The sequence below is a fragment of the Mauremys mutica genome, chromosome 5, assembly GCF_020497125.1.
Source record: "Mauremys mutica isolate MM-2020 ecotype Southern chromosome 5, ASM2049712v1, whole genome shotgun sequence".
In the NCBI taxonomy this organism is placed as follows: domain Eukaryota; kingdom Metazoa; phylum Chordata; order Testudines; family Geoemydidae; genus Mauremys; species Mauremys mutica.
Genome location: NC_059076.1, coordinates 109075837 through 109097118, shown reverse-complemented (window position 1 = coordinate 109097118; position 21282 = coordinate 109075837). Strand labels below are relative to the sequence as shown.

The 21282-nt window shown below is 41.1% G+C and overlaps 1 protein-coding gene across 1 annotated transcript in view; it reads right to left on the bottom strand.

Annotated features, from left to right (window-relative positions):
* CCDC149 (coiled-coil domain containing 149) overlaps window positions 1-21282 on the bottom strand; it is a 60969-nt gene that overhangs the window by 20925 nt on the left and 18762 nt on the right. Inside the window, exons 4-7 of the mRNA XM_045017949.1 lie at window positions 16749-16856; window positions 6649-6765; window positions 4141-4313; window positions 763-835 (exon numbers count right to left, since the gene is read on the bottom strand). Of these exons, the coding sequence (XP_044873884.1) occupies window positions 763-835; window positions 4141-4313; window positions 6649-6765; window positions 16749-16856 (471 nt within the window). The remainder of the gene's footprint in view (window positions 1-762; window positions 836-4140; window positions 4314-6648; window positions 6766-16748; window positions 16857-21282) is intronic.

Below are 21282 nucleotides of genomic sequence, written 5' to 3'. Positions count from 1 at the left end.
CCCCCCCTGCTTTGTGGCCTCAGTTTCTCAGGTCTGTGCCTGAAATGGGGGTGGCAGTGCTTTGGAGGAATTTTGCACTTCACTAGAATGGCAGGGAATGCTGTGACTGCTTAACAGTGATTAACAAATTAAGAAGCATCACCAATAGGCTTAAAGTCTCATGCAGAAAGATGGAGGACGTGTTTTTTGATTGAAGTTGGAGCAGAGGGTTAGAGGAAGAATACTCAGGCATCTAGATTTAGTTCAGAAGATTTATTGTGCAAAAGAGTGCATGCAGCCTATCCTCAAAGTGGAGGTACAAGGAAGATATATCAATCATTAAAATTTGCCAAACAACAGTACTGGTGTTGGGAAATATGGAGATAAAAGAACAGCTGCATGATAATAAATGTCCTAACACAAGAGCATTAATTTTCTACCACCACCAATCCTCCATTTAGCAACAATCTGGAACAATGTCACATTCTAACCCCAACTAGGAGCAATTTTTCCTAGATCTTGAGAGAACACCTTCACTTTCTAGATATTACTAGCAGCTATTTCTTTATGCTATATAACAGCTGAGAAGTCTATAGGGAAGACTGGGGATGTAAAAAAAATACATAAAGGTACTAAAATTATCTAGTTGTCTTAAACTACAGTTAAGAAGAAGTGGTAATTGCACATGGAATTTTAACAATTTTACACTTTTAAAATGTGTATAAACAAATGAAAAAAATTAAACTCGATAAACAGAGGCACGCAGCATAATAAGAACTCTACCTTGTACTTAGAAATATTAGATTTAAGAAGGTTGACTTCCTCTTGAAGTTGCTTTAATCTCTCCTGAAGGTATCTGAAAATACATAACATATATCATTAGACTCCTGTATATTGTTTGTTTGTTATTTATTAAACACTGGCAATGTGTTAGTCATTGCACAGCACAAGGCACAAACAGAGCCACTGGCAGGACATTTCACATGAGGGGGCTTCTACAGTTATGTCTTCACTGGAGAATTCATCTAGCACGGGTGGAGCATCCCTACTGCAAAACCCTACTCATGCCAGACATATGCATTCACATATTATGCTGTATTAGCCCATGTGCTGGGATGGATTGCTGGTGAGATATCCCATGGTTCTTTGTGGTACATTATACTGGTCTGCTCTATCAATTCATTTGCAGGATGCTCACACACTCTGACTTAGCATGAAGCTGTCATCTATGGCAGTGTCATGAGAACAATCCTTTTATATTCCAAACTTCCAAGTGGAGACATCTGTTGAAATGCTGTGCAGCCAGGCTGGATTACCCTACATTCTCACTGCAAAGTAGACAGGTTGCCAGCCCAGGCTGAAGCAACACCAAAGTTCAAGACTATGCCCTCAGCTGTGTCTACTAGTCTGGGCTTAAAGCACCCTCAATCACAGATAAGAGATTAGGGGCAACATCTGGGCGAGAGCCTGAGCTAATTTTTCAGTGAAGAATTTCCCCATCTTTGGCCTCTTCGGACTGGATGTGTATACTGTAAAACCTCAGAGTTACAAACACCAGAGTTACGAACTGACCAGTCAACTACACACCTCATTTGGAACCGGAAGTATGCAATCAGGCAGCAGCAGAGAAAAAGAAAAAAAAAGCAAACAGTACAGAACTGTGTTAAAGGTAACCTACTGAAAAAAATAAAGGGAAAGCATCATTTTTGTTCTGCAAAGTAAAGTGTCAAAACTGTATTAAGTCAATGTTCAGCTGTAAACTTTTGAAAGAACAATCATAACATTTTGTTCAGAGTTATGAACATTTCAGAATTACGAACAATCTCCCTTCCCGAAGTGTTTGTAACTCTGAAATTATAGGTAATTAAATGTTATGGACATACTGCAAAGCCCATTTTTAGTCTCTAGGCTCTTGGGTAGGGGGATTGGAAGGGTCAGTTTTTCTCGTATTATCAGTAGATATTCACTTGTGCCCTCTGTATTTTAAGCTTGAAGAATAGTACCTATAAGATGTTTATAAATTTAAATAAAGGGCTTGTCTGTACACTGTTTTTATATTGTTTTAGCTAAATCGGTTTTAAACTGGTATAGTTAAAATAACATAATCAAGTGTGGATTCAGTTATACTGGTATAAGTACACTCATACCAGCTGGCTCTCACAATAGGGTAAGGGGAACACTATACTAGTATAACACCTTTATACTGGTATAATTGCATCCATACTAGTTTGGACCAATTTATTATTTTGGGTAAAAGAAAAATCACCTCCATAGCTAACATTTAAATTGGTACCAAACAACCCCCCCCCCCCCCGCCAAAAAAAACACCTGTTTAGACCAGGCTAAATAAAAAGGAAGTGAAACCAGAGCTGCTAGGGATGAGGGAGTGCCTGTCGCACTTATGCACCTCAGGAGATGTTGTAAGGATTAGTTAATGCTTGTGAACTGCTTTGAAAATGCAAGTGTTTTACAGGTATTAAGTATTTATTTTTATGATAAATTCTGATGTTAATGATGACTGAGGGCTTGTCTACACTAGAAACGCTGCACCTCTGTAGCACTTCAGTGTAGACACTTCCCACGTCAATGGGCAGCGTTCACCTGTCGCTGTAGTTAATCCACTTCCCCAAGGGGCAGTAGCTGTCTACACTGGGGGTTAGGTGAGCTTAAAGTATGTTGCTCATGAGTGTGAATTTTTGGGATGACCTATTTTTTTAATGTAGACCAGGTCTGAGCCTCTTCAGGGCCTCTCTTCTAATATCCTAGCAGAGATCCCAGATCATATTGTAACTGCACTTCCCCTTTCCAAAGCAGTGACAGAGAATTAATGGACTTGTCTACAATGGCAAATTTACCAGCATAACTGTATTGGCAAATTTCCTCATAAAAAGACAAACCCTTTCTGTGGTCAAAGCTGGATCCAGAATCATGTATCCATGTGCTCAAGCCACACATTTACAAGCTCAAGATTCTGTTCAGCCTCAGTATTCACTGCAGGGTACAAATATGGCTGCTTCTGACATTGCCTGTGATTCTGTGCAATAAACTGACAAAGAATATGAACCATTCCCTCCTTCCTCATCCCCATACACTGCAAAGCATCGCTCCCACCATTTCAGCCAAGTAAAACCCAAATAAGCTGCCTGCCATTATGAATTTCAACTGCTAGTTCATGATTTAGATGGAATAAAAACAAATGTGAAACTGAACAACAAATACAAAGCACAACACTTAAGAGTCCAAATCTGACAGTTTACATTCTTTGAAATATTTTCTTTATAGCTGTGGTGTGGCTGAATTCCTGATGCAATCACCAATTTCAGCAATTTGCTGCCTGTGACACACATGCTAACTGGTGCTAACGGGCAAAGGGTTCACTGTTCTTTACAAGCAACTCCTTTCTCTGACCTGAGAAACTCACTACACCTAACACACCACTTGCATGGCGTTTATCCATGAAGTGTAGCATGTGATATAGTGATTCCATATATCACATGGTGGAGAAAGACACTCTGCATCCATTCACTGAGCAGACAGCCTATGGAGCAGGGGTATTTCATGAAAGGTAGGATCCTGGTTCCTAGGAAACCAGCCAGCTTTGCAACAGAACATTGGGGGGCTGGGGGAGAGGGCCCACTTTATTAGATAAGAAAGGGAACTACTAATGAGCATAGGCCCCCTAGCTCAAGTTTTACGATTTTGTTTTGTATTGTGACCATTTGCTTCCATCACTCTTGTTTCTAGTGAAATCTCTATTCTTTCTTAAATAAAGCTTGTTTTATTATAAGTGCTCACAAGTGCTGTGCATTACACAGGAGCAGCAATTTAAGATAAAACTGAAATTGAGTACACTACTCGTTGGGGAATGGATGATCTGGCATTTCTGTGAGTAGCCAGTGTCAGGGCTGGATATCACATGCTTCAAGGAGTCTGGGGTGCCCCTCTTGTTAACCTGCAAGGCAAAGACATGGCTGGCACAACTCAAGGAGAGTGCCTGAGTGGCAGACAGGCTGGGGGTGTTAAGGAGCTAATACCCAGCTACCTCAGACAAGGCTACCTCTCGCTAGAGGCAGTGGGTAACAAGGTGACTCAGTCCTAGTACCATGTGAACCATCACACTGTACATACAGGAGAAGCACTGCAGACTTCCTATACACTCACCTGTTTTCCATACACAGGGCATCTACATCAATGATGCGATTTTCATGTCCTCCCAGGATGTGATTAAGCTCTTGGTTGAGTCGGTCTGTTTTATCTTGATAAGAAGAGCGCTCTTCCTTTACATCCTGCAGCTCATCCAACGCGGCTTGAAGATCATGTTCCAGAGTCTCAATCTGAGAAGAAAGCAAAGCTCTGCTATCGTTATTCTGCAGAATTTACTGAAGAGTACATCACATCCAGAGACAAAAGAGTAGCCAGTACTTCGCTTCTGAAGAGGGTCAGATTTAGAATGCCAGTTAGTAGATTTATGATAATCCATAAAAGTAAAACAAAAAAGTAGCCATAAGCATACTAAAAGGCAGCATATGAAGATTGAACCAAACCCCCAGATTCAAACATCCTTAAAACTTTGGAGAAGTTTAGATCCAATCTTTGTGGATCACTACATCTCTACTCAAGCTAACTGAATATATTGGGAAAGAAGAAATTAGAATTCACCCTGACCAAGCAATATTTTAATTTATGATGCTCCCTATAATTGTTGTCAATAATATCACTGAAGACACCATTGTAAGAAAAGTTGAGATGCATAACCTTTCTGCAAAATGTCTTTAGCTTCTGACTCAAATTCATAGAGCTACACTTTTTTGTGCAGTTGTATTTCCTCCCTTTTAAAATGAGAGCAAAAAAGGGAAAATAAAGATTGCATTATTTGTTCTCCTCTTTTGACCATGCATACACAATTTTGTTTTAAAAGTATTGTTTACTCTATTTTTCTCTATTTCATTAAAACTAAAGTTAAAACAAAGTTCAGCTATTAAAACTGAACTAGCTTGCAAAATATTTAGAAACCATTTTGAATACAACAAAGGAAGACCTTATTTACACTATATTTGGAACTAGGTCAGCAACAAGTGTGCCAAGTGGTTCCTAGCACAGTTATAACTTGGTATCATGGGACCAAAGAGCTAGCATTGGGTATAGAGTAGGTCTGGGCTAGCATAGGGTGTGAGGCAAAATCGAGATAAGGCTCTCTTGTGAGATCAGTTGTTCTTAAGAAATTACAGTTTCATCTGAATGAGGGGGAGGGAGGGGAAGGAGCCCTTGGTAGTTTTGGATTGGACACAGATCCAATATTGTAATGACAGGTGTAGCTCCTGGGGTTAGAATTTAAAACGCAGCAGCCCTCACAATTCGAAGGGTTTCATATTTAAGGTTCAAGTTTTGACCCATTTCTAATTATAAGAACAAAACTTGTCTACATAGGGCAGAAAAACTGTCCTAACACCTGTCCTTAAAACTCAGTTGTTTCAACTGAAGTGTGTGCAGGGCTTTGAAGTTCTGCCTTCAGTACACTAAGCAGGAGTAAACCAGATGAGTACTGGGATGAGAGATACCAACTATCAGTGGACATCTACGTGAAGACACCATGAAGTCTTGGTGATTCAATACACAGTGAGTAGTACTGAGTGCAGTGTTAAGGAGCACTTTCCTGATGAAAGACACAAGGAATTTTGGAAAAGGCATCAATCAGAAGTTTTACCCAATTGTGGAAATTAAAGAACCTACTTTTACACATTAATCTGTCCCCTGACTAAATTTCAGTTTGGGCCAGTGGTGAAAGTAAGCTGGTATGGTCCGGTATGGCGTACCAGCAAGAGCCAGTATGCCGTGCCAGACCGCACTGGCTTCCATGGCGGGGATTTAAAGGGCTCTGGGATGCCCGCCGCTGCGGGCAGTCCAGAGCCCTTTAAATCCCGCCCGCGGCTCCGGTGGCCTTGCTGGGGCTGGGATTTAAAGGGCTCGGGGCTCCCCGCAGCGGCAGGAGCTCCGGGCCTTTTAAATCCCGGCCCCAGCCCAGCAAAGCTCGGGGTTCCCCGCAGCGGCCGGAGCCTTGGGCCCTTTAATTTGCCCCAAACCCCGGGGGGCTCCCAGCCACCTCTTCAGCTGAGAGCGCCCCTGGTTGATTTCAAGGCCCTGGGGCTCCCAGCCACAGCTGGTGCCCCAGGGCCTTTAAATCTTGAGAGGTCCCGCCTCTTTTGCTTGAGGCCATGCCTCTTCTGGATGAGGCCACATACCCCTCAGTACTCCGACAGTACCATTAAGTCCTGTAAGTCACTTTCACCCATGGTTTGGGCATCTCCTATCATGTTGACTTATGTGCCTCTGACATTTCTGATTAAATATGGGATTCTTCACTGACAATCCTAAACTGTTGCTATGTGCTACTCAACAGCTGTCACATTCCACCCTAGAGGTGGATGAATTTGAGGTGAAGCAACTCGATCTCTACCGGTGCATACCTTGTAAATGCATAAAGTGCTCTGAATGCTCTTTACACATATATTCAATAAATACTACCAGAGTATATACTTCCTTGCCACCAACACCACTATCTGCATTGCAAACCAGGTAACAGCAATTACAGCACAGCAGAGGCATTGCAATTTACTTGTTCTTTTGCCAGCAGTGAAAACAATTTCTCACTGAACTCCCATTAGTTATTACTTGTTCTCGTGCTTTCTCCAGCTGATGAACAAGGTCTTCACGCTCGTGTGCTGCAAAGTGGCGTGCCCCAACTTCTTCATCTCCAAGTCTTTGTTTTGCTATTGTCATTCTAAGGAGCTGCAAGAAATGCCAAGACTTCATAAGCCACAGAACACAGATTGAACACTTGAGAGAATATTAGCAGGGTATATTGTATCACTAGATAGGGAATCTGTTATCAGAGAGCCTTTCCAGCTCTCACAAATCTCAACCAGGCATATTTTACAAGAGATCACTTTTGTGCCTATGAGCCCAATCCCATTCAAATTGATGGGTGTTTGGGCAGTGACTTCAAAGAGTCAAATTAGGCCTTCTAGCAGTAACTTAAGGATTTTACATGTGGGCAAATGTTTAAAATGAGCATGGACATTTGATCCACCCTCATTCTCCAGAAATGACAAGGTTTTGAATTTTAAAAATGATTTACTACCAGAAATATCATCTTGCTTTTATATCAGGCTTTTCACCCCTATATCTGAAAGCTGTTTGTAAAGGACGATAACTATTATTCTAATTTTACAGATTAGAAAACGTGGCACAGAGAAGTACAGTGACTAGCCCAGCACCACACACACACACCTCCTAAACTAAATCCAGTTGCAACCTTTGTGCAGAATGAGCATGAAGATTAAATGAATGGGGCTGTTTTTACATGAACATGAAAACAAATGTTTTTTAAATATCTATTAACATAATAGTGGAAGATGTTACAATATTTAGCTAAAATGCAAAACAAAATCTTTGAGATCTTCAGCATCTTTCATGGCTAGTGAACATTATTTTTTAAACAAAGCCTGACCTGAATTAACATCTAACCATTTTCAATACTACTGTTAAACAGAGGCTACTGTGAGGATTAGGTTTCAAGGATTAAAAGGGGGTAAAATAAACAGCCTACAAAGTGCATAGGCTGCAGAACATGCATCATTTAGAATTGTTTACTTTGCACAGTTCAGAAAAAGTGCTACATCCCAGTAGCCCAATTTGTGGGATTTCCACAGAGGCTTGAGAAATCTGCAGTGAGAATTCCCATGACTTCCCTCCCATTTTTCAGCTGCACAAAGGAATTAATGTGCACCATTATATTTCAGAGTTAGCAAATCAATCTTCTGAAACAGAAGACTGTATATTCCATCTATTTTAGGCATTTAGAGGATGCCAGTAGGCCATCAAAAACAGGCTCTTCTGCTCCACTGCAGCCCGTTTAGTCCACACAAGTGCTGCTACTACAGCTTCTCCCGATAAACTTCAAAGGGTGACTTACAGTTCCTAAGTGAAATAATGGTCCACAGGCTGCTTTATTTTTTACAAACTGAATTTTCCCCTCCCCATAAAACAAGAGAGTGTGGATTATATTGTAAGGAGCACACTGAATTATTCCTGGAAAATATACCAGTGGCTAATTTTTAAAAAAATATATTTTTAAACCAAGCAGGTTTAGGAATGGGGTCAGAGCTTTCATCTGATCATCCAGACACGAAAGGGGAGAAACACATAGTGCTAACAGCCAAACTGTACTATAGCATCTCACTTTACAACTGGTTAGAAAAGTAACAAATGAAATAAGGATCAGAAGGCTCAGAAAATGGGAGCAGGGAACCTCTCCCCGCTCAATGCAAGTATCGGCTTAGGATCTCTCCAAAGCGCACACAGCACTAGATAGGGAGAGCTTGGTTAATGCCATTCAACCATGCTCATCCCACACCCCAAGAAGGGCCTGGGGTGTAATATGTAATAACAGCCTGTGGTGCTGGAACAATTTGTACAGTGGGGGTCCTGAGAGCCACTGAAGCAAACTGTAAACCCTGTATAGGATGGAAACCATTTCAAACCAGGGGTTGTTGTCACATCCCCAACACCCCTAGTTCCAGCATCCTCAATTACAGCCTTGAGTAAATACTACTTGCAGGAATAGGGGTTGCAAGGCCCAAAGTTTGTACCAGTCAAATCACAGTTCTTATTTACTGATGAAATGTGGGGGGTGGGGAGGAGGAGGGCAATCCTAAACACAAAGTGCCCCTAAAGTCCAACATCTTATTCCTAAATGACAGATCACTTCAGACATTCAGCAACTCAGACAGCAGGTGCGGCCGAGCAGGCCTAGCCCTCCAGTTCTGCACCCTGCGTGTCTGCTGATGTGGCACCACCTGCCGTAAAGATTTTTCCCTTTGTAACTCTTGGAATGTCAGCGTTTTAATGTTATGCTAGGGGAAAGCGAAGGAAGGGGAGGGAGAAAGAAGGGTTTATTCTATATTTTAGCCTTTTATTATCAAGTTTGTACTCCATCCCTCTGGGCACTGTATTTTTATTGAGCTATCATTCAGAATTCATTCAAGACAGAACCACTCCGCTTCATTTTGTTGCCCTATTCCTCAGAATAGATTAATACAAATAGAGGACCCCGCAGGACTCCAAAAGTATTTCCAGCACAGTAGATTTTGAAGTGAAGTGCACTTTAAACAGCGGCGGTGGTTCCTGACAGGCTCAGCATACACTAAACAAACAGGCTTTCACCAAACAAAGCAGAGTGCAGCATGCCATCATTTAGCAACACTCTCTCTACTGTGCTAGGATCAGGCAAAAATGATAAAAATCAACCTTTATTTATTTTAACCCAACAATTTTGGTTAAAATAAATAAAGATAGATGCCTCAATCAGACCTCACTGTTATAGGTGCTGAACAGAAATGAAGTGAAAAGTGAGTTCTGCACAGCAGGCAGTAGTCACAGTTAACATAGGCATGTTCATCTGGCAGAGCCTTCTAGGCATCATGGCTAAGGCTGCGAGTCTTTCACGGAGGTCACATATTCCGTGACTTTCCAGGACCTCTGTGACTTCTTTAGCTGCAGCAGCTGACCTCAGGGCCACCCGAGTAGCTGGGGTGACCCTGGGGCCGGCTGCTGCTCCAGAGGCCACAGGCAACTGGTCTTGGGCACTGCCCAGGAGCAGCGGTCCAGGAGCAGCAGCAGGGCTAAGGGCCACCCGCAGGGCCAGAGGAGCGGTGGGGCCCCGGGCCACCTCCGCCCCAGCCCCAGGAGCAGCAGGGGGGCTAGGGGCCTCCCTCTGGGCCGGAGGAGCAGCGAGGTCCCAGGCCAAGCCCCCCCACCCCAGAAGCAGCAGCGGCAGGGTCCCTACCCCCAGGAGAAGCAGCGGCCACTGGAGCCCTACCCCCACAGCACCTAAGATTTAGTTAGGGGTATATTTTGTAAAAGTCATGGACAGGTCACTGGCCGTGACATTTTGGTTATTGCCTCTGACCTGGCTGTGACGTTTACTAAAAATACCCATGACTAAATCATAGCCTTAATCATGGCACAAGTGAGTCTTTAGAGGGGATTTGGACCTACTACAAAAGACATATGCATGTGCTTAACTTTATGCGCTGTGAGTAATCCCATCAATCTGGCTGACACATGAAGTAGACTCATAAGTCACCAATGGGACAAATAAAGTGTAATATTAAGCATATTATGTAAATATTTGCAGGGTCAGAGCCACAGCAATGCCACTGTCACCCCTAAACAAGTTTCAACTTTGAATCTGTTACATCTGCGGTATTTTATTTACTAAATGTACCGCACCATGGCTAAGACTATTACCTTCCCCCACCCAATTCATAGTTCCTGCAAGGAGCACAATGTGCACAGGGAGCAATTGCCATGGAAAATAAGAGTACAGTGACACGGCTTTCACAGCATGTGCATATGTATTTTGGGAGCATTATTTTGGATCCTCTTTTGGTTCATTAGAGATGGGAAACACTAGTGAGACATTAGGTTTTGTTAATTTAACTCTTCTAGATTCCAAAGGTAGGTTGAATTTGTGAACAGTATACAGGGATACTGCACTGCACTATAGTTTTATCTGGTCATACAAAATTTATCTCAAAATACTAACCAGAAGGTTAAATATATAACTAGATTACTCGTGGCTACACACACACATACAATATGAAAGTACAGTAATTCTTTTCAACTCACCTTCTCCATGAAGAGCAACAACCTTAGGCCACAGCACTGAAATGCTGTCTCCAGCCCATTACATTAATGAAATGTTACATTGGCACTTCTGGGTATCCCAGTGCACTTTTGTGCACTTTGCAGAACCATAAAACAACTTGAGACAGGGACCCTGAGTGCCTGTGTCTCTTATAGAGGACCAAGTACACTGTTAGTGCCAAATAATTACATGATTTCTTAGTGTAATAATTACACCTGTCACATAGCTAGTTTCTACAGCAATTCGATTCATGCGTTTGATACGTGCTATAGGTGTCCACCCCCACCTAGCAGGCTTTAGCTGTCATGCTTCTGGTTCCGCTGGTTAGGCAAGGTTGCCAGACCAACTGTCTTACCACTATACTCCACAGCAGTAACTGAATAGCTTGTGGCTCCCAGTCACAGCTGGAGGTATATCAAGTCATCACCAAGTCTAAACAGTCAATGACTGATTGCACGTTGAAGGACTCATCCCTGAAAAGGGCATCAAAACAACACCTATGCTGCTTTATGAACAGACCCTTAATCCCCTAATTGTCCAGGCTGTGTCTCACGTTTTTTATTCAAACGTCCCACCATTGCCAGCACTACGGCAGCTCAATCAGGAAAAGCTCTGGTGCAGATAGGCTGCTGCCGGCATTTTTCTCCAGCACCACCACCTAACCCTGATGAAAACAACCCTTGATAACAATGCAGGCCGCCGCCAGCACTCTACACTAGAGTTCATAACACTGCTACTGCCAGGTATCCTGTGACCTAGGCTAGGAATGAGGACCAATTCTGCACAGGCTTGAATGTGGTAAAGGTCTCACACTGGGCAAGTAGTTTGGGTAAGGGAATTCTGGTCATTGGTAAGCTCATGTATAGGACTTCCAAGCCACAGCAGGCTGCTTGGCCCAGGGATGGGACCTCTGACACAGTGGGTTTTCACATGACAGACTTAGTTTGACAATGACTTTGTCTTATGTATTGTCAGTAATACTGCATCAATTATTTTGGACACAACACAACATATTGTCCTATCATTGAGCTATACCCTTAGTAGCTCAGCAAATCATTTCTCTGCCAGTGACTTGCGTGAGTGGGAATTAGAGTGGAGATGACAGTCACCTCATCTTCTCGAAGCTTCTAGCTTCTCCCCTGCCTCCAAATCAACTTGCATGTCTCCATTTAAGGCACGAGTGTACTCTCTTCAGGCCCTCTAAGTTTAAGGGTTTATTCTCCAAGTATCACTGTCCCAACACTGGGTAGAAAAGGGGTTTAAAAATCAAGTACCCGGTAAACCTAGGGTAGTTTTCATGTGTCAGATAAGAGATTGTGATTAACCATAAGAGTAAGTACTCTTAGAACTCAGTTGCTTGAATGCTACAGTGTAACTGTAGTTGCATTTCTTCAGTTGCAGCAACACATCTTTCACGAGACCTTTTGGAAATGTTTTACTGCTTGTGCCATTCGAGTTCTAGCTGAATAAATGGGAAAATTAGTCCAGTTTAAAAAAGGCAAATACAAGCAATTTGCTCTTGTCTAACTGATTATGTACTTAACATCTAGAATCCACAATTCCCATAACAAGTACAAAGGTCATCAGTTAAAATCCCATTGCTAACCCAATTAACCGTTGTATCTTACTACTGGTGAACATTAATGCAATTTGAGAAAAAAAAATCAGGCCATCAACACACTTCCCTCAACAGAGCCACTGTGTGATATTTAAAAAGAGTTGGGTTTTTTTAATTCTACAAAACCCTTGTCATTGAGGGACAGCCTCTATGAGTCATGCATGTTCAAGCACAGGCAGAATTGTTCATCCAGAAGCAGATTCACTGGCTGCAAAAGCAGCTGCTTGCTCATCCCTTGCCAGAAACAAAGTTGACGTCAACCCTCTGCCCTCCTTCGCTTTGGAAAAAACGGAGAGCGAAAAACGGCAGTATAAAAATGTAAGAAGAAATTATTGTAATTTGTTGTTTTTGTATACACTGTATTTTATCAGTACTGCAGTGCTGAGTTAATTCTGCTGCCAGCTCAGGAGAACAATCCCAGAATTTCTGCTACCAAAGCTAGGAGAGAGTAAAATATGGCATATAGCAGTGGTTCTCAACCAGGGGTCTGAGGCCCCATGGTGGGCTGCAAGCACATTTCAGGGGGGCCGCCAAGCAGGGCCAGCATTATACTCGCTGTGACCCAGGGTAGAAAGCTGAAACCCCACCACATGGGCTGAAGCCTGCACCCTGAGCCCTGCCAACCAGGGGTGAAGCTGAAGCCTGAGCAATATAGTTTCGCGGGGGCCCCAGGCAATTGCCCTGCTTGCTGCCCCTTAATGCCGGCCCTGGCTTTTATATGCAGAAAAACAGCTGTGGCACAGCTGGGCCATAGAGTTCTTATAGCATGTTGAGAGGGCCTCCGAAAGAAAAAGGTTCAGAACCCCTGGCTTATAGACTCCTAACTTTCAGTCTCTTGGGGAGACCACAACTCCTGTTAGACAATTCAAAGACTGGCCCAAGAATAAACTCTGTGTACCACTTATTAGACAAGTGAAGACTAGCTGTGTTCCTAAAATGAAAATCTTGGATAAAGTTAATGCCTGGTGAAATTCCCCTTGTTTTTTTGGTAATGTGTTGGTTACTACACCATTTTTGATGCACCCCTTGCTGCATAATTCAGTTTATTAAAGGACATGAGTCCAGCCCATCACGTGAGAGTACAGGTATCACAAAGATGGCTATTCAGTGGCAAATTGACCTGCAGAGAGAAGTCAGGGCAAAGACTGTTTAAACTGCAGAAACTGGATTTACCACTACCAAAGCCATAGCATTAAGAAAAATAATTTGACAGAATAGGTACAATTGTGGCATTTAATTCCATTGATATTTGTGGTTAAAAGGACGACAAAACAATTAGTTTACTACAAAACATATATATAATCCAGGGCTTGGCTCCCAATGATAAAGCCTGTGGGGGACGGGGGCAACTGGAGCTAGGTTTCAGATTGCTAAACAACAGAGCATATTACACACATTCATTCTCAGTGACTAAAACACACTGTTCTTTTCTACAGACAGGACCATATTTAACACATCCATGCATGGGTGCACGAGGCAGGGAAAGCACACAAGCACTTCCTGCACACAGGCCAGACACAATGACCTTGTGCTCTGAGCAGAAGAACTCTCCAGGGACCGTGCCATTACTGGAACTAGTAGTCTAGGAAAGTGGACCTGGGAGGGGGTGTAGTAGTAGTCCCAGCAACGCTGGTCAAGCAGAGGAAAAGGTATGCCTCACCTCTCTACTGTGGGCAAATGGCTGAGCTCCCCAGGGCTACAGGAGGCATTGTCTGCCTGAGGCATAAGGCCTGGCATTGTAAGATTCTGCATTGCCCCCAACATCGGGATAGAGCTTAAAGGAGAGCAGCAGAGAAAAACATGGAGCTTTGTGGGTGGGTGTTGTTTTTATTACATATTATATTAGAAATTCAGCTCTTGCTTACTCTCCCCCCACCCCCCGAAGAGACTACAAACAAATGGAGAATGAACAGCATTATCACATCATAAATACCCCAAAATGGAAATCAGAGCAATTGAGCGGAAATAGTTAGATTGCTAGGCATTTGAGTTATAAGTTTAAACAAAAAAAACTGCTGGGAGGAAAATTGTCTTTGTTCGAGTCAGAGCCTCAATTACTTCACGCTAAAGACTGTGAAAGCTCCTACTCCAGTTTGCTAGTCCTCCAAGGAGACCCTGCAGCAAAAAGGGAAGCCAAGACTTCATGTTCCTCAAATTTATAACAATTAAGGTTTCTAAAAAGTAGATTTTTAATTTTTTTTTTAAAGCACTTCAGCATCCTCTAGTCCTCAGGAAGAAAACAAAGCATTTACTCAACTTATTTTTCTGAGGAAGGATGGTCCAGTGTTGAGGGCACTAGTTTAGGGTATAAGAGACTCAGGTTCAGTTCCCTGTTCTGCTGTGGACTTCCTGTGTGACCTTGGGTCTCTATGTACCACACATCCCAGTCTGTGAAATGAAGATGCTTTCTCTACATCACTGGGGTGTTATGAGGATAAGTATATCAAAGATTGTGATGAGCTTTGAGATCTACTGATAAAAAGCACTATACAAGAAATAAATATGAATAATGCCTATTTTCCTCCTTTAGATCACCTTGAATGCCACAATGTAGCCCTCAGTGGGGCAGCTAGATCTTGAGCCATTTCTGGCAAGAACTCTGATTTTTGATTTTCTGTGTCTTCATATTATGAACAGAAGGAGTGGAATAAAGTGGAGAGAATTTGTTAATCTTTTTTTCCCATGGCATGGTCTTTGAATAGCCATCTGAGCCAATATATTTATTTTTAGCTGACATCTTACTGTTCCTTGACAGGACTCAGAATTTGCATTAGTACTCACTGTAGGCCTTTTCCGAGCAGTACCTTTGACAAAAATGGGAAAGGGGTGCAGGGGAACATTAAAAAAAAAGAGGAGAGGGAGAGAGGAGAACACAAATAAAAGGAAAGTCTGACAATCTAAAGGTACTTATATAGACACAGGGCCGCCGAGAGCGGGTTTGGGCCCCGGTGAAAACAATTTTGGGGGCCTCCCCAGCAAGGACAGACCGACTAAACAGGGCCAACGAAGCCGAGCCCCGATAATTTGTACCAGCTTCCCCCCTCTTGTCGGTCCTGTATAGACACCGTCACCATAGTATCAGAGCAGTTTTATCTATAAACCAAAACCAATGTGAGGTACGGCAGTAATATTATCCCCATTTTACAGAAGAGGAACTGAATCACAGAGCAGCTAAGTGATTTGCCTGAAACCACAAAGGAAATCTATGTTGGAGGAAGAAATTGAACCTGGGTTTCCCATGTCTTAGGCTTGTGCCCTAACCACTGGACCATCCTTCCTCTGCAAAGGAGAGAACTGGAGACAGGATACTCTTAAAAAATAAAAGTTAGTTTCCAACGATATACGGGGAGAAATCATGAAAGAAAACAGAACACAAAAGGAAGCAAAGAAAATGGAGACAAGGGCTAGAGAACAAGAGCGAAAGGAAACGAAGCAAAAATATTTACATACGTTGATCGGAATAAGCTACAGTAGCTGGTATAAGCATCTTTATACCAATATAACTGCATCCAAATAAGTTTTACCACTTTATCAGTTTCTGAACAGATACAGTTATAATGGAATAAAAACTGTGTTTAAGCCAGCTCTTAGGCCCCCAGTCCTGCAAGCTACTCAAGCGAAGCTCTGCTGTGCACAGATACACGCCAGTATGGGATTGAGGCCTTTGTGTAGTTTTTATTCTGCTTCCCATAAACCTCACTAGATTTTAGTCCTTATCTTTCTCTTCCTACCACCTGTTTCAAGTCCTACCTTTCGCTAGTTTGATTTGTGTGCATACTTTTGTACACAGCTCCAGCTGCGAGTGGTACACACATTTAGCTTGAGCTTATATATTTCAATTAACAGACAACAGGAGTTTGAGTAATACTGAACAGCAGATTTTGAGCAACGTTCCATATACATTGCTAAACTTGGTAATGTAGAGATAATTAGCAGGATGATTACTTAAAATTCAAAACAAAATATATATTTCAAGACCACTTAGGTCTATGTTTTTTGGATAGAAAAATATAAAAATAATGCCTTCTTGTTTAATCATATACTGAAATTCTACATTATTGCATTAGATGCTTAAAAATATCACATAACCAAGGAAAGATTAAATGCTAATCCAAATATATTTACAAATGGAAACACCAGGAAGAGCATATAAAACAGCAGAAGCTAGTGGTGATTAACCCAAAGCAGGATCCACAATAAATACTCAAAGAAAACAGAACAAATGTAGCACGCACAAAAAATATCATATCCAAGGAACCTAGGTTACTAGTATCCTGTGTAGGCTGTTTTTGTTCTGAGTATTTTTGTAACCTCAATATTCTAGAAACTTATGAATAAAAAGAGCAAAATATTTCTTCATTCAATTTTTCTGAGGAGCTTGTTTCTAGTCCAGTTTACACATTACCTGTAGTCTTCCTATTAAAGAAAATAAGTTTGCAGTACCTTGTTGTCTCCTTGTACTTCTCCAAGTCTTTGCTGAAGTTGTTTAATTTCTTCTCCCAGATGCTTATTTCGATCCCGAGAATCACTCAATAGTTGGGCAAGATTAGCCTAGGAAAGTTACAATGTTATTGTGAGGTTGCACCCTATGCTTTATAGAAATATGCTTATGAGTGTAAATATGACATAACTGGAATATCTTTGTGAAGACTATGTTCTTCTGCATGTACTCATTCGTATGCATGTATCATTTTTATATCTGAAGTTATGAGCGCTGGCTCTATGCTTGTATTTAAAGTGTTTGCTGTAGAAAGCACTTAAGGCAGATTTGGTCAACATAGTGTAAAGGGGTTATTCAGGTAATTGGGAGTACTGGGTTAACAATGGACCTTGATAGACATCAATACACATCTGAGCTTTCCTGGGAATGTCCTGTAGAAAACTGAGTCATGCATGGACATGTGACTTTCCCATGTGACTCCAAAACTCCATTTTGTAGCTTGATTCTACAAAAGGGGAGAGATGGGTTTCCACCCACAAGAGAAAAATCTATTTAAGCCCCTGAAAACCCTCCATTTTGTCTTCAGCTGGCTCAAGAGATAGCCTCTCCACCCCAAAGAGATGCCTGAAAGAAACTGGAACAAAAGGACAGTAACTAGAGGGTTGTGAGTGACAGCTGGACCCAGACTAGAAGGAGGCTAGTCTGTCAAAGAAGCTTATTGGAATATCTGAGGGTGAGATTTACCTGCATTTAGTTTCCTACTGTATTAGGCGTAGACTTGCATGTTTTATTTTATTTTGTTTGGTAATTTACTTTGTTCTGTCTATTACTTGGAACCACTTAAATCCTACTTTCTGTATTTACTAAAATCACTTTTTTACTTATTAATTAACCCAGAGTATGTATGTATTAATACCTGGGGGAACAAACAGCTGTGCATCTCTCTCCATCAGTGTTACAGAGGGTGAACAATTTATGAGTTTACCCTGTATAAGCTTTATACAGGGTAAAACGGATTTATTTGGGGTTTGGACCCCATTGGGAGTTGAGTATCTGAGTGCTGAATACAGGAGCACCTCTTAAGCTGTTTTCAGTTCAGCCTGCAGCTTGTGGGGCACATGGTTCAGACTTGGATCTGTGTTTGCCTTGGCTCAAACAAGACAAGGTGCTGAAGTCCCAAGCTGGCAGAGAAAACAGGCTCAGAGGTAGTCTAGGCACATCAGGTGGCAGTCCCAAAGGGGTTTCTGTGATCCAACCTGTCGCAGTTATATTAGACAAAAGTGTGCTTTTGAGGGTAAGGAGTGTGGGTGGTGGTTGAGAAGGAATGAGGGTTTTATTCACTACCTTTCTGTAGTGGACAGACCATTGGTGAGATCTACTATGGCAATTCATGTGGTTTCTACTTTTGAGGTTAGAGGCTCAGAAGATCACAGTAAAGTTCCTTTCGTTTTTTGGAAAAGATCAAAGCATTTTTAACTAGGGCTGTCAAGCAATTAAAAAAATTAATCGCGATTAATTGCACTGTTAAGCAATAATAGAATACCATTTATTTAAATATTTTTGGATGTTTTCTACATTTTCAAATATATTGATTTCAATTACAACACCGAATACAAAGTGTACACTCCTCACTTTATTTTTTATTAGAAATATATGCACTGTAAAAAATAAAAGAAATAGTATTTTTCAATTCACCTAATACAAGTACTGTAGTGCAATCTCTTTATCATGAAAGTTGAATTCTACATTTGTAAGTTATGTACAAAAAAACTGCATTCAAAAATAAAACAATGTAAAACATTAGAGCCTACAAGTCTACTCAGTCCTATTTCTTGTTCAGCCAATTGCTCAGACTAACAAGTTTGTTTACATTTTTGGGAAATAATATTGGCTGCTTCTTATTTACAATGTCACCTGAAAATGAGAACAGGCATTTGCATGGTATTGTTGTAGCTGGCGTCGCAAGATATTTACGTGCCAGATGTGCTAAAGATTCATGTCCCTTCATGCTTCAACCACCATTCTAGAGGATGTGTCCATGCTAATGACAGGTTCTGCTCAATAAAAATCCAAATCAGTACAAACCAACGCATGTTCATTTTCATCATCTGAGTCAGATGCCACCAGCAGAAGGCTGATTTTCCTTTTTGGTGGTTCGGGTTCTGAAGTTTCCACATTAGTGTATTGCTTTTTAAGACTTCTGAAAGCATGCTCCACACCTCATCCCTCTAAGATTTTGGAAGGCACTTCAGATTCTTAAACCTTGGGTCGAGAGCTGTAACTATCTTTAAAAATCTCACATTGGTACCTTCTTTGAGTTTTGTCAGATCTGCAGTGAAAGTGTTCTTGAAACAAACAACATGTGCTGGGTCATTTGAGATTGCTCTGTTTTACCTGTATTCTGCCATATATTTCATGTTATAGCAAAGACACGCAATTCTCCCCCAAGGAGTTCAGTCACAAATTTAATTAACACATTATTTTGTTAACGAATACCATCAACATGGAAGCATGTCTTCTGGAATGGTGGCTGAAGCATGAAGGGACATACAAATGTTTAGCATATCTGGCACATAAATACTTTGCAATGCTGGCTACAAAAGTGCCATGCAAATACCTGTTCTCTCTTTCAGGTGATATTATCTCCCGTAAATGTAAATAAACTTGTTTGTCTTAGCGATTGGCTGAACAAGAAGTAGGACTGAGTGGACTTGTAGGCTCTAAAGTTTTACATTGTTTTATTTTTGAGTGCAGTTTAGGTAACAAAAAAAACCCTACATTTGTAAGTTGCACTTTCAAGATAAAGAAATTATACTACAGTACTTGTATGAGGTGAATTCAAAAATATTTCTTTTATAATGTTTATACAGTGCAAATATTTGTAATAAAAAATAAAGTGAGGAGTGTATACTTTGTATTCTGTGTTGTATTGAAATCAATATATTTGAAAAAGAAGAAAAACATCCAAATATATTTAATAAATTTCAATTGGTATTCTATTGTTTAAGGGTAATGAAAACTGCCGTTAATCGCAATTAATTTTTTTGAGTTTATCGCGCAAGTTAACTGTGATTAATCGACAGCTCTATTTTTAACTGCTGATATGGTTGAAAACTGAGAATGGCTCAGATCTGTCTGTTTTAGAGGTTATATTTCCTAAACAACATAACTATCCAACTTTAGGGCAAGAATTAAATAGTTTCCGATTTTAGTTTTGAGACAGCAACCTTTCAGCCAACATAAACTCTTTTTCAAGGTCTGCTTCAGTAGAATGATTTTTTCTGCATGCTAACAAATAAATATCACAGTCATCAATATACTGAATGGATCAAGCAGCTTCAAGATGCATTCTATCAATCATAGAATATTAGAGTTGGAAGAGACCTCAGGAAGTCATCTAGTCCAATCTCCTGCTCAAAGCAGGGCCAATGGTTCAGAGATTACTGCCTAAGGGGCATTAAAAATATTTCAGGTTGTTTTCAGGACTTTTTCATCTGAACCAAAGCAGCTGAGGCTGAAGTTCTTCTAGAATCAACTGATTTGCAATGTTTTGATGCAAATTTTGCAAAAAGTGACTGAATTTCAATAAAGGCGGGATAAGTGAGAGATTGAGTTACTTAAGAGGAATCCTATTTGTCTCTTAGAAATATTTCCACTTGTGAAATACATTTCTATTATGAATGTGAACACATCTGCATACTCCAATACCGTATGTAATTTGAACCCCTTAGAAGAACTGAATGTCACTAATCAGTGTTGACAACTATGACACTGCAGTTGTACTAGCTTCAAGCCAAATCCAGCTACACTGACTATAACGGGTGTTTGATCTACACCCATTTATTTCCTACTAAAACATTTTTCTGGGATTGCAATCTCTGCTGCATTTTACTGCTTAGTCAGATGAATGACTTAAGACAATGTAACAAATCTTTATATTCACAACTGAGATTTTGGGAGAAATTTTAAACAAAGGATTTAGATGCCAATATAAAAAACAGCCCTCTTTAACATGCTAAAAGGATCTCAATAAGCAAAGCACAGACTTGCCCCTTATTGCAAAGCTTCTATTTTACTTCTGTTAAACTGAAACAAATAAGCCCCGCCACCGATGAGTAATTGCTGGAGAATTCATTCCCCCAGCTTAGAGGTTCTGCACTACACACATTTTGAATTGTACCAGATTCCAAAGGTTTTGCCAAGACATCATCAAGGCTCTCATTAAACGTGGAAGGGGAGAGAATTTTGGAGCCTCAGATGCTCTATAATAGTGTTTCCTCAACCTGATGCGGCTTTTCTAAACTGCACCAAGGAGATCTCAGGGACTGGCGCCAGTCCACGACCCAGTTGTTGAGAAACACTGCTCATTTTTAGTTAAGTACTCAAAACTTTTTGAGGGCAGCAAGAGGAGCGTGAGAGTGGATAAGGGCTTTATTTTAAGTTAACTTAACCAACTGAAGTCACTGCTAAAAAAATCATCAACTAATAGGATACTGGCCAGTGAATGGCTGCCAGGGAACAATGATTTTCATTCAT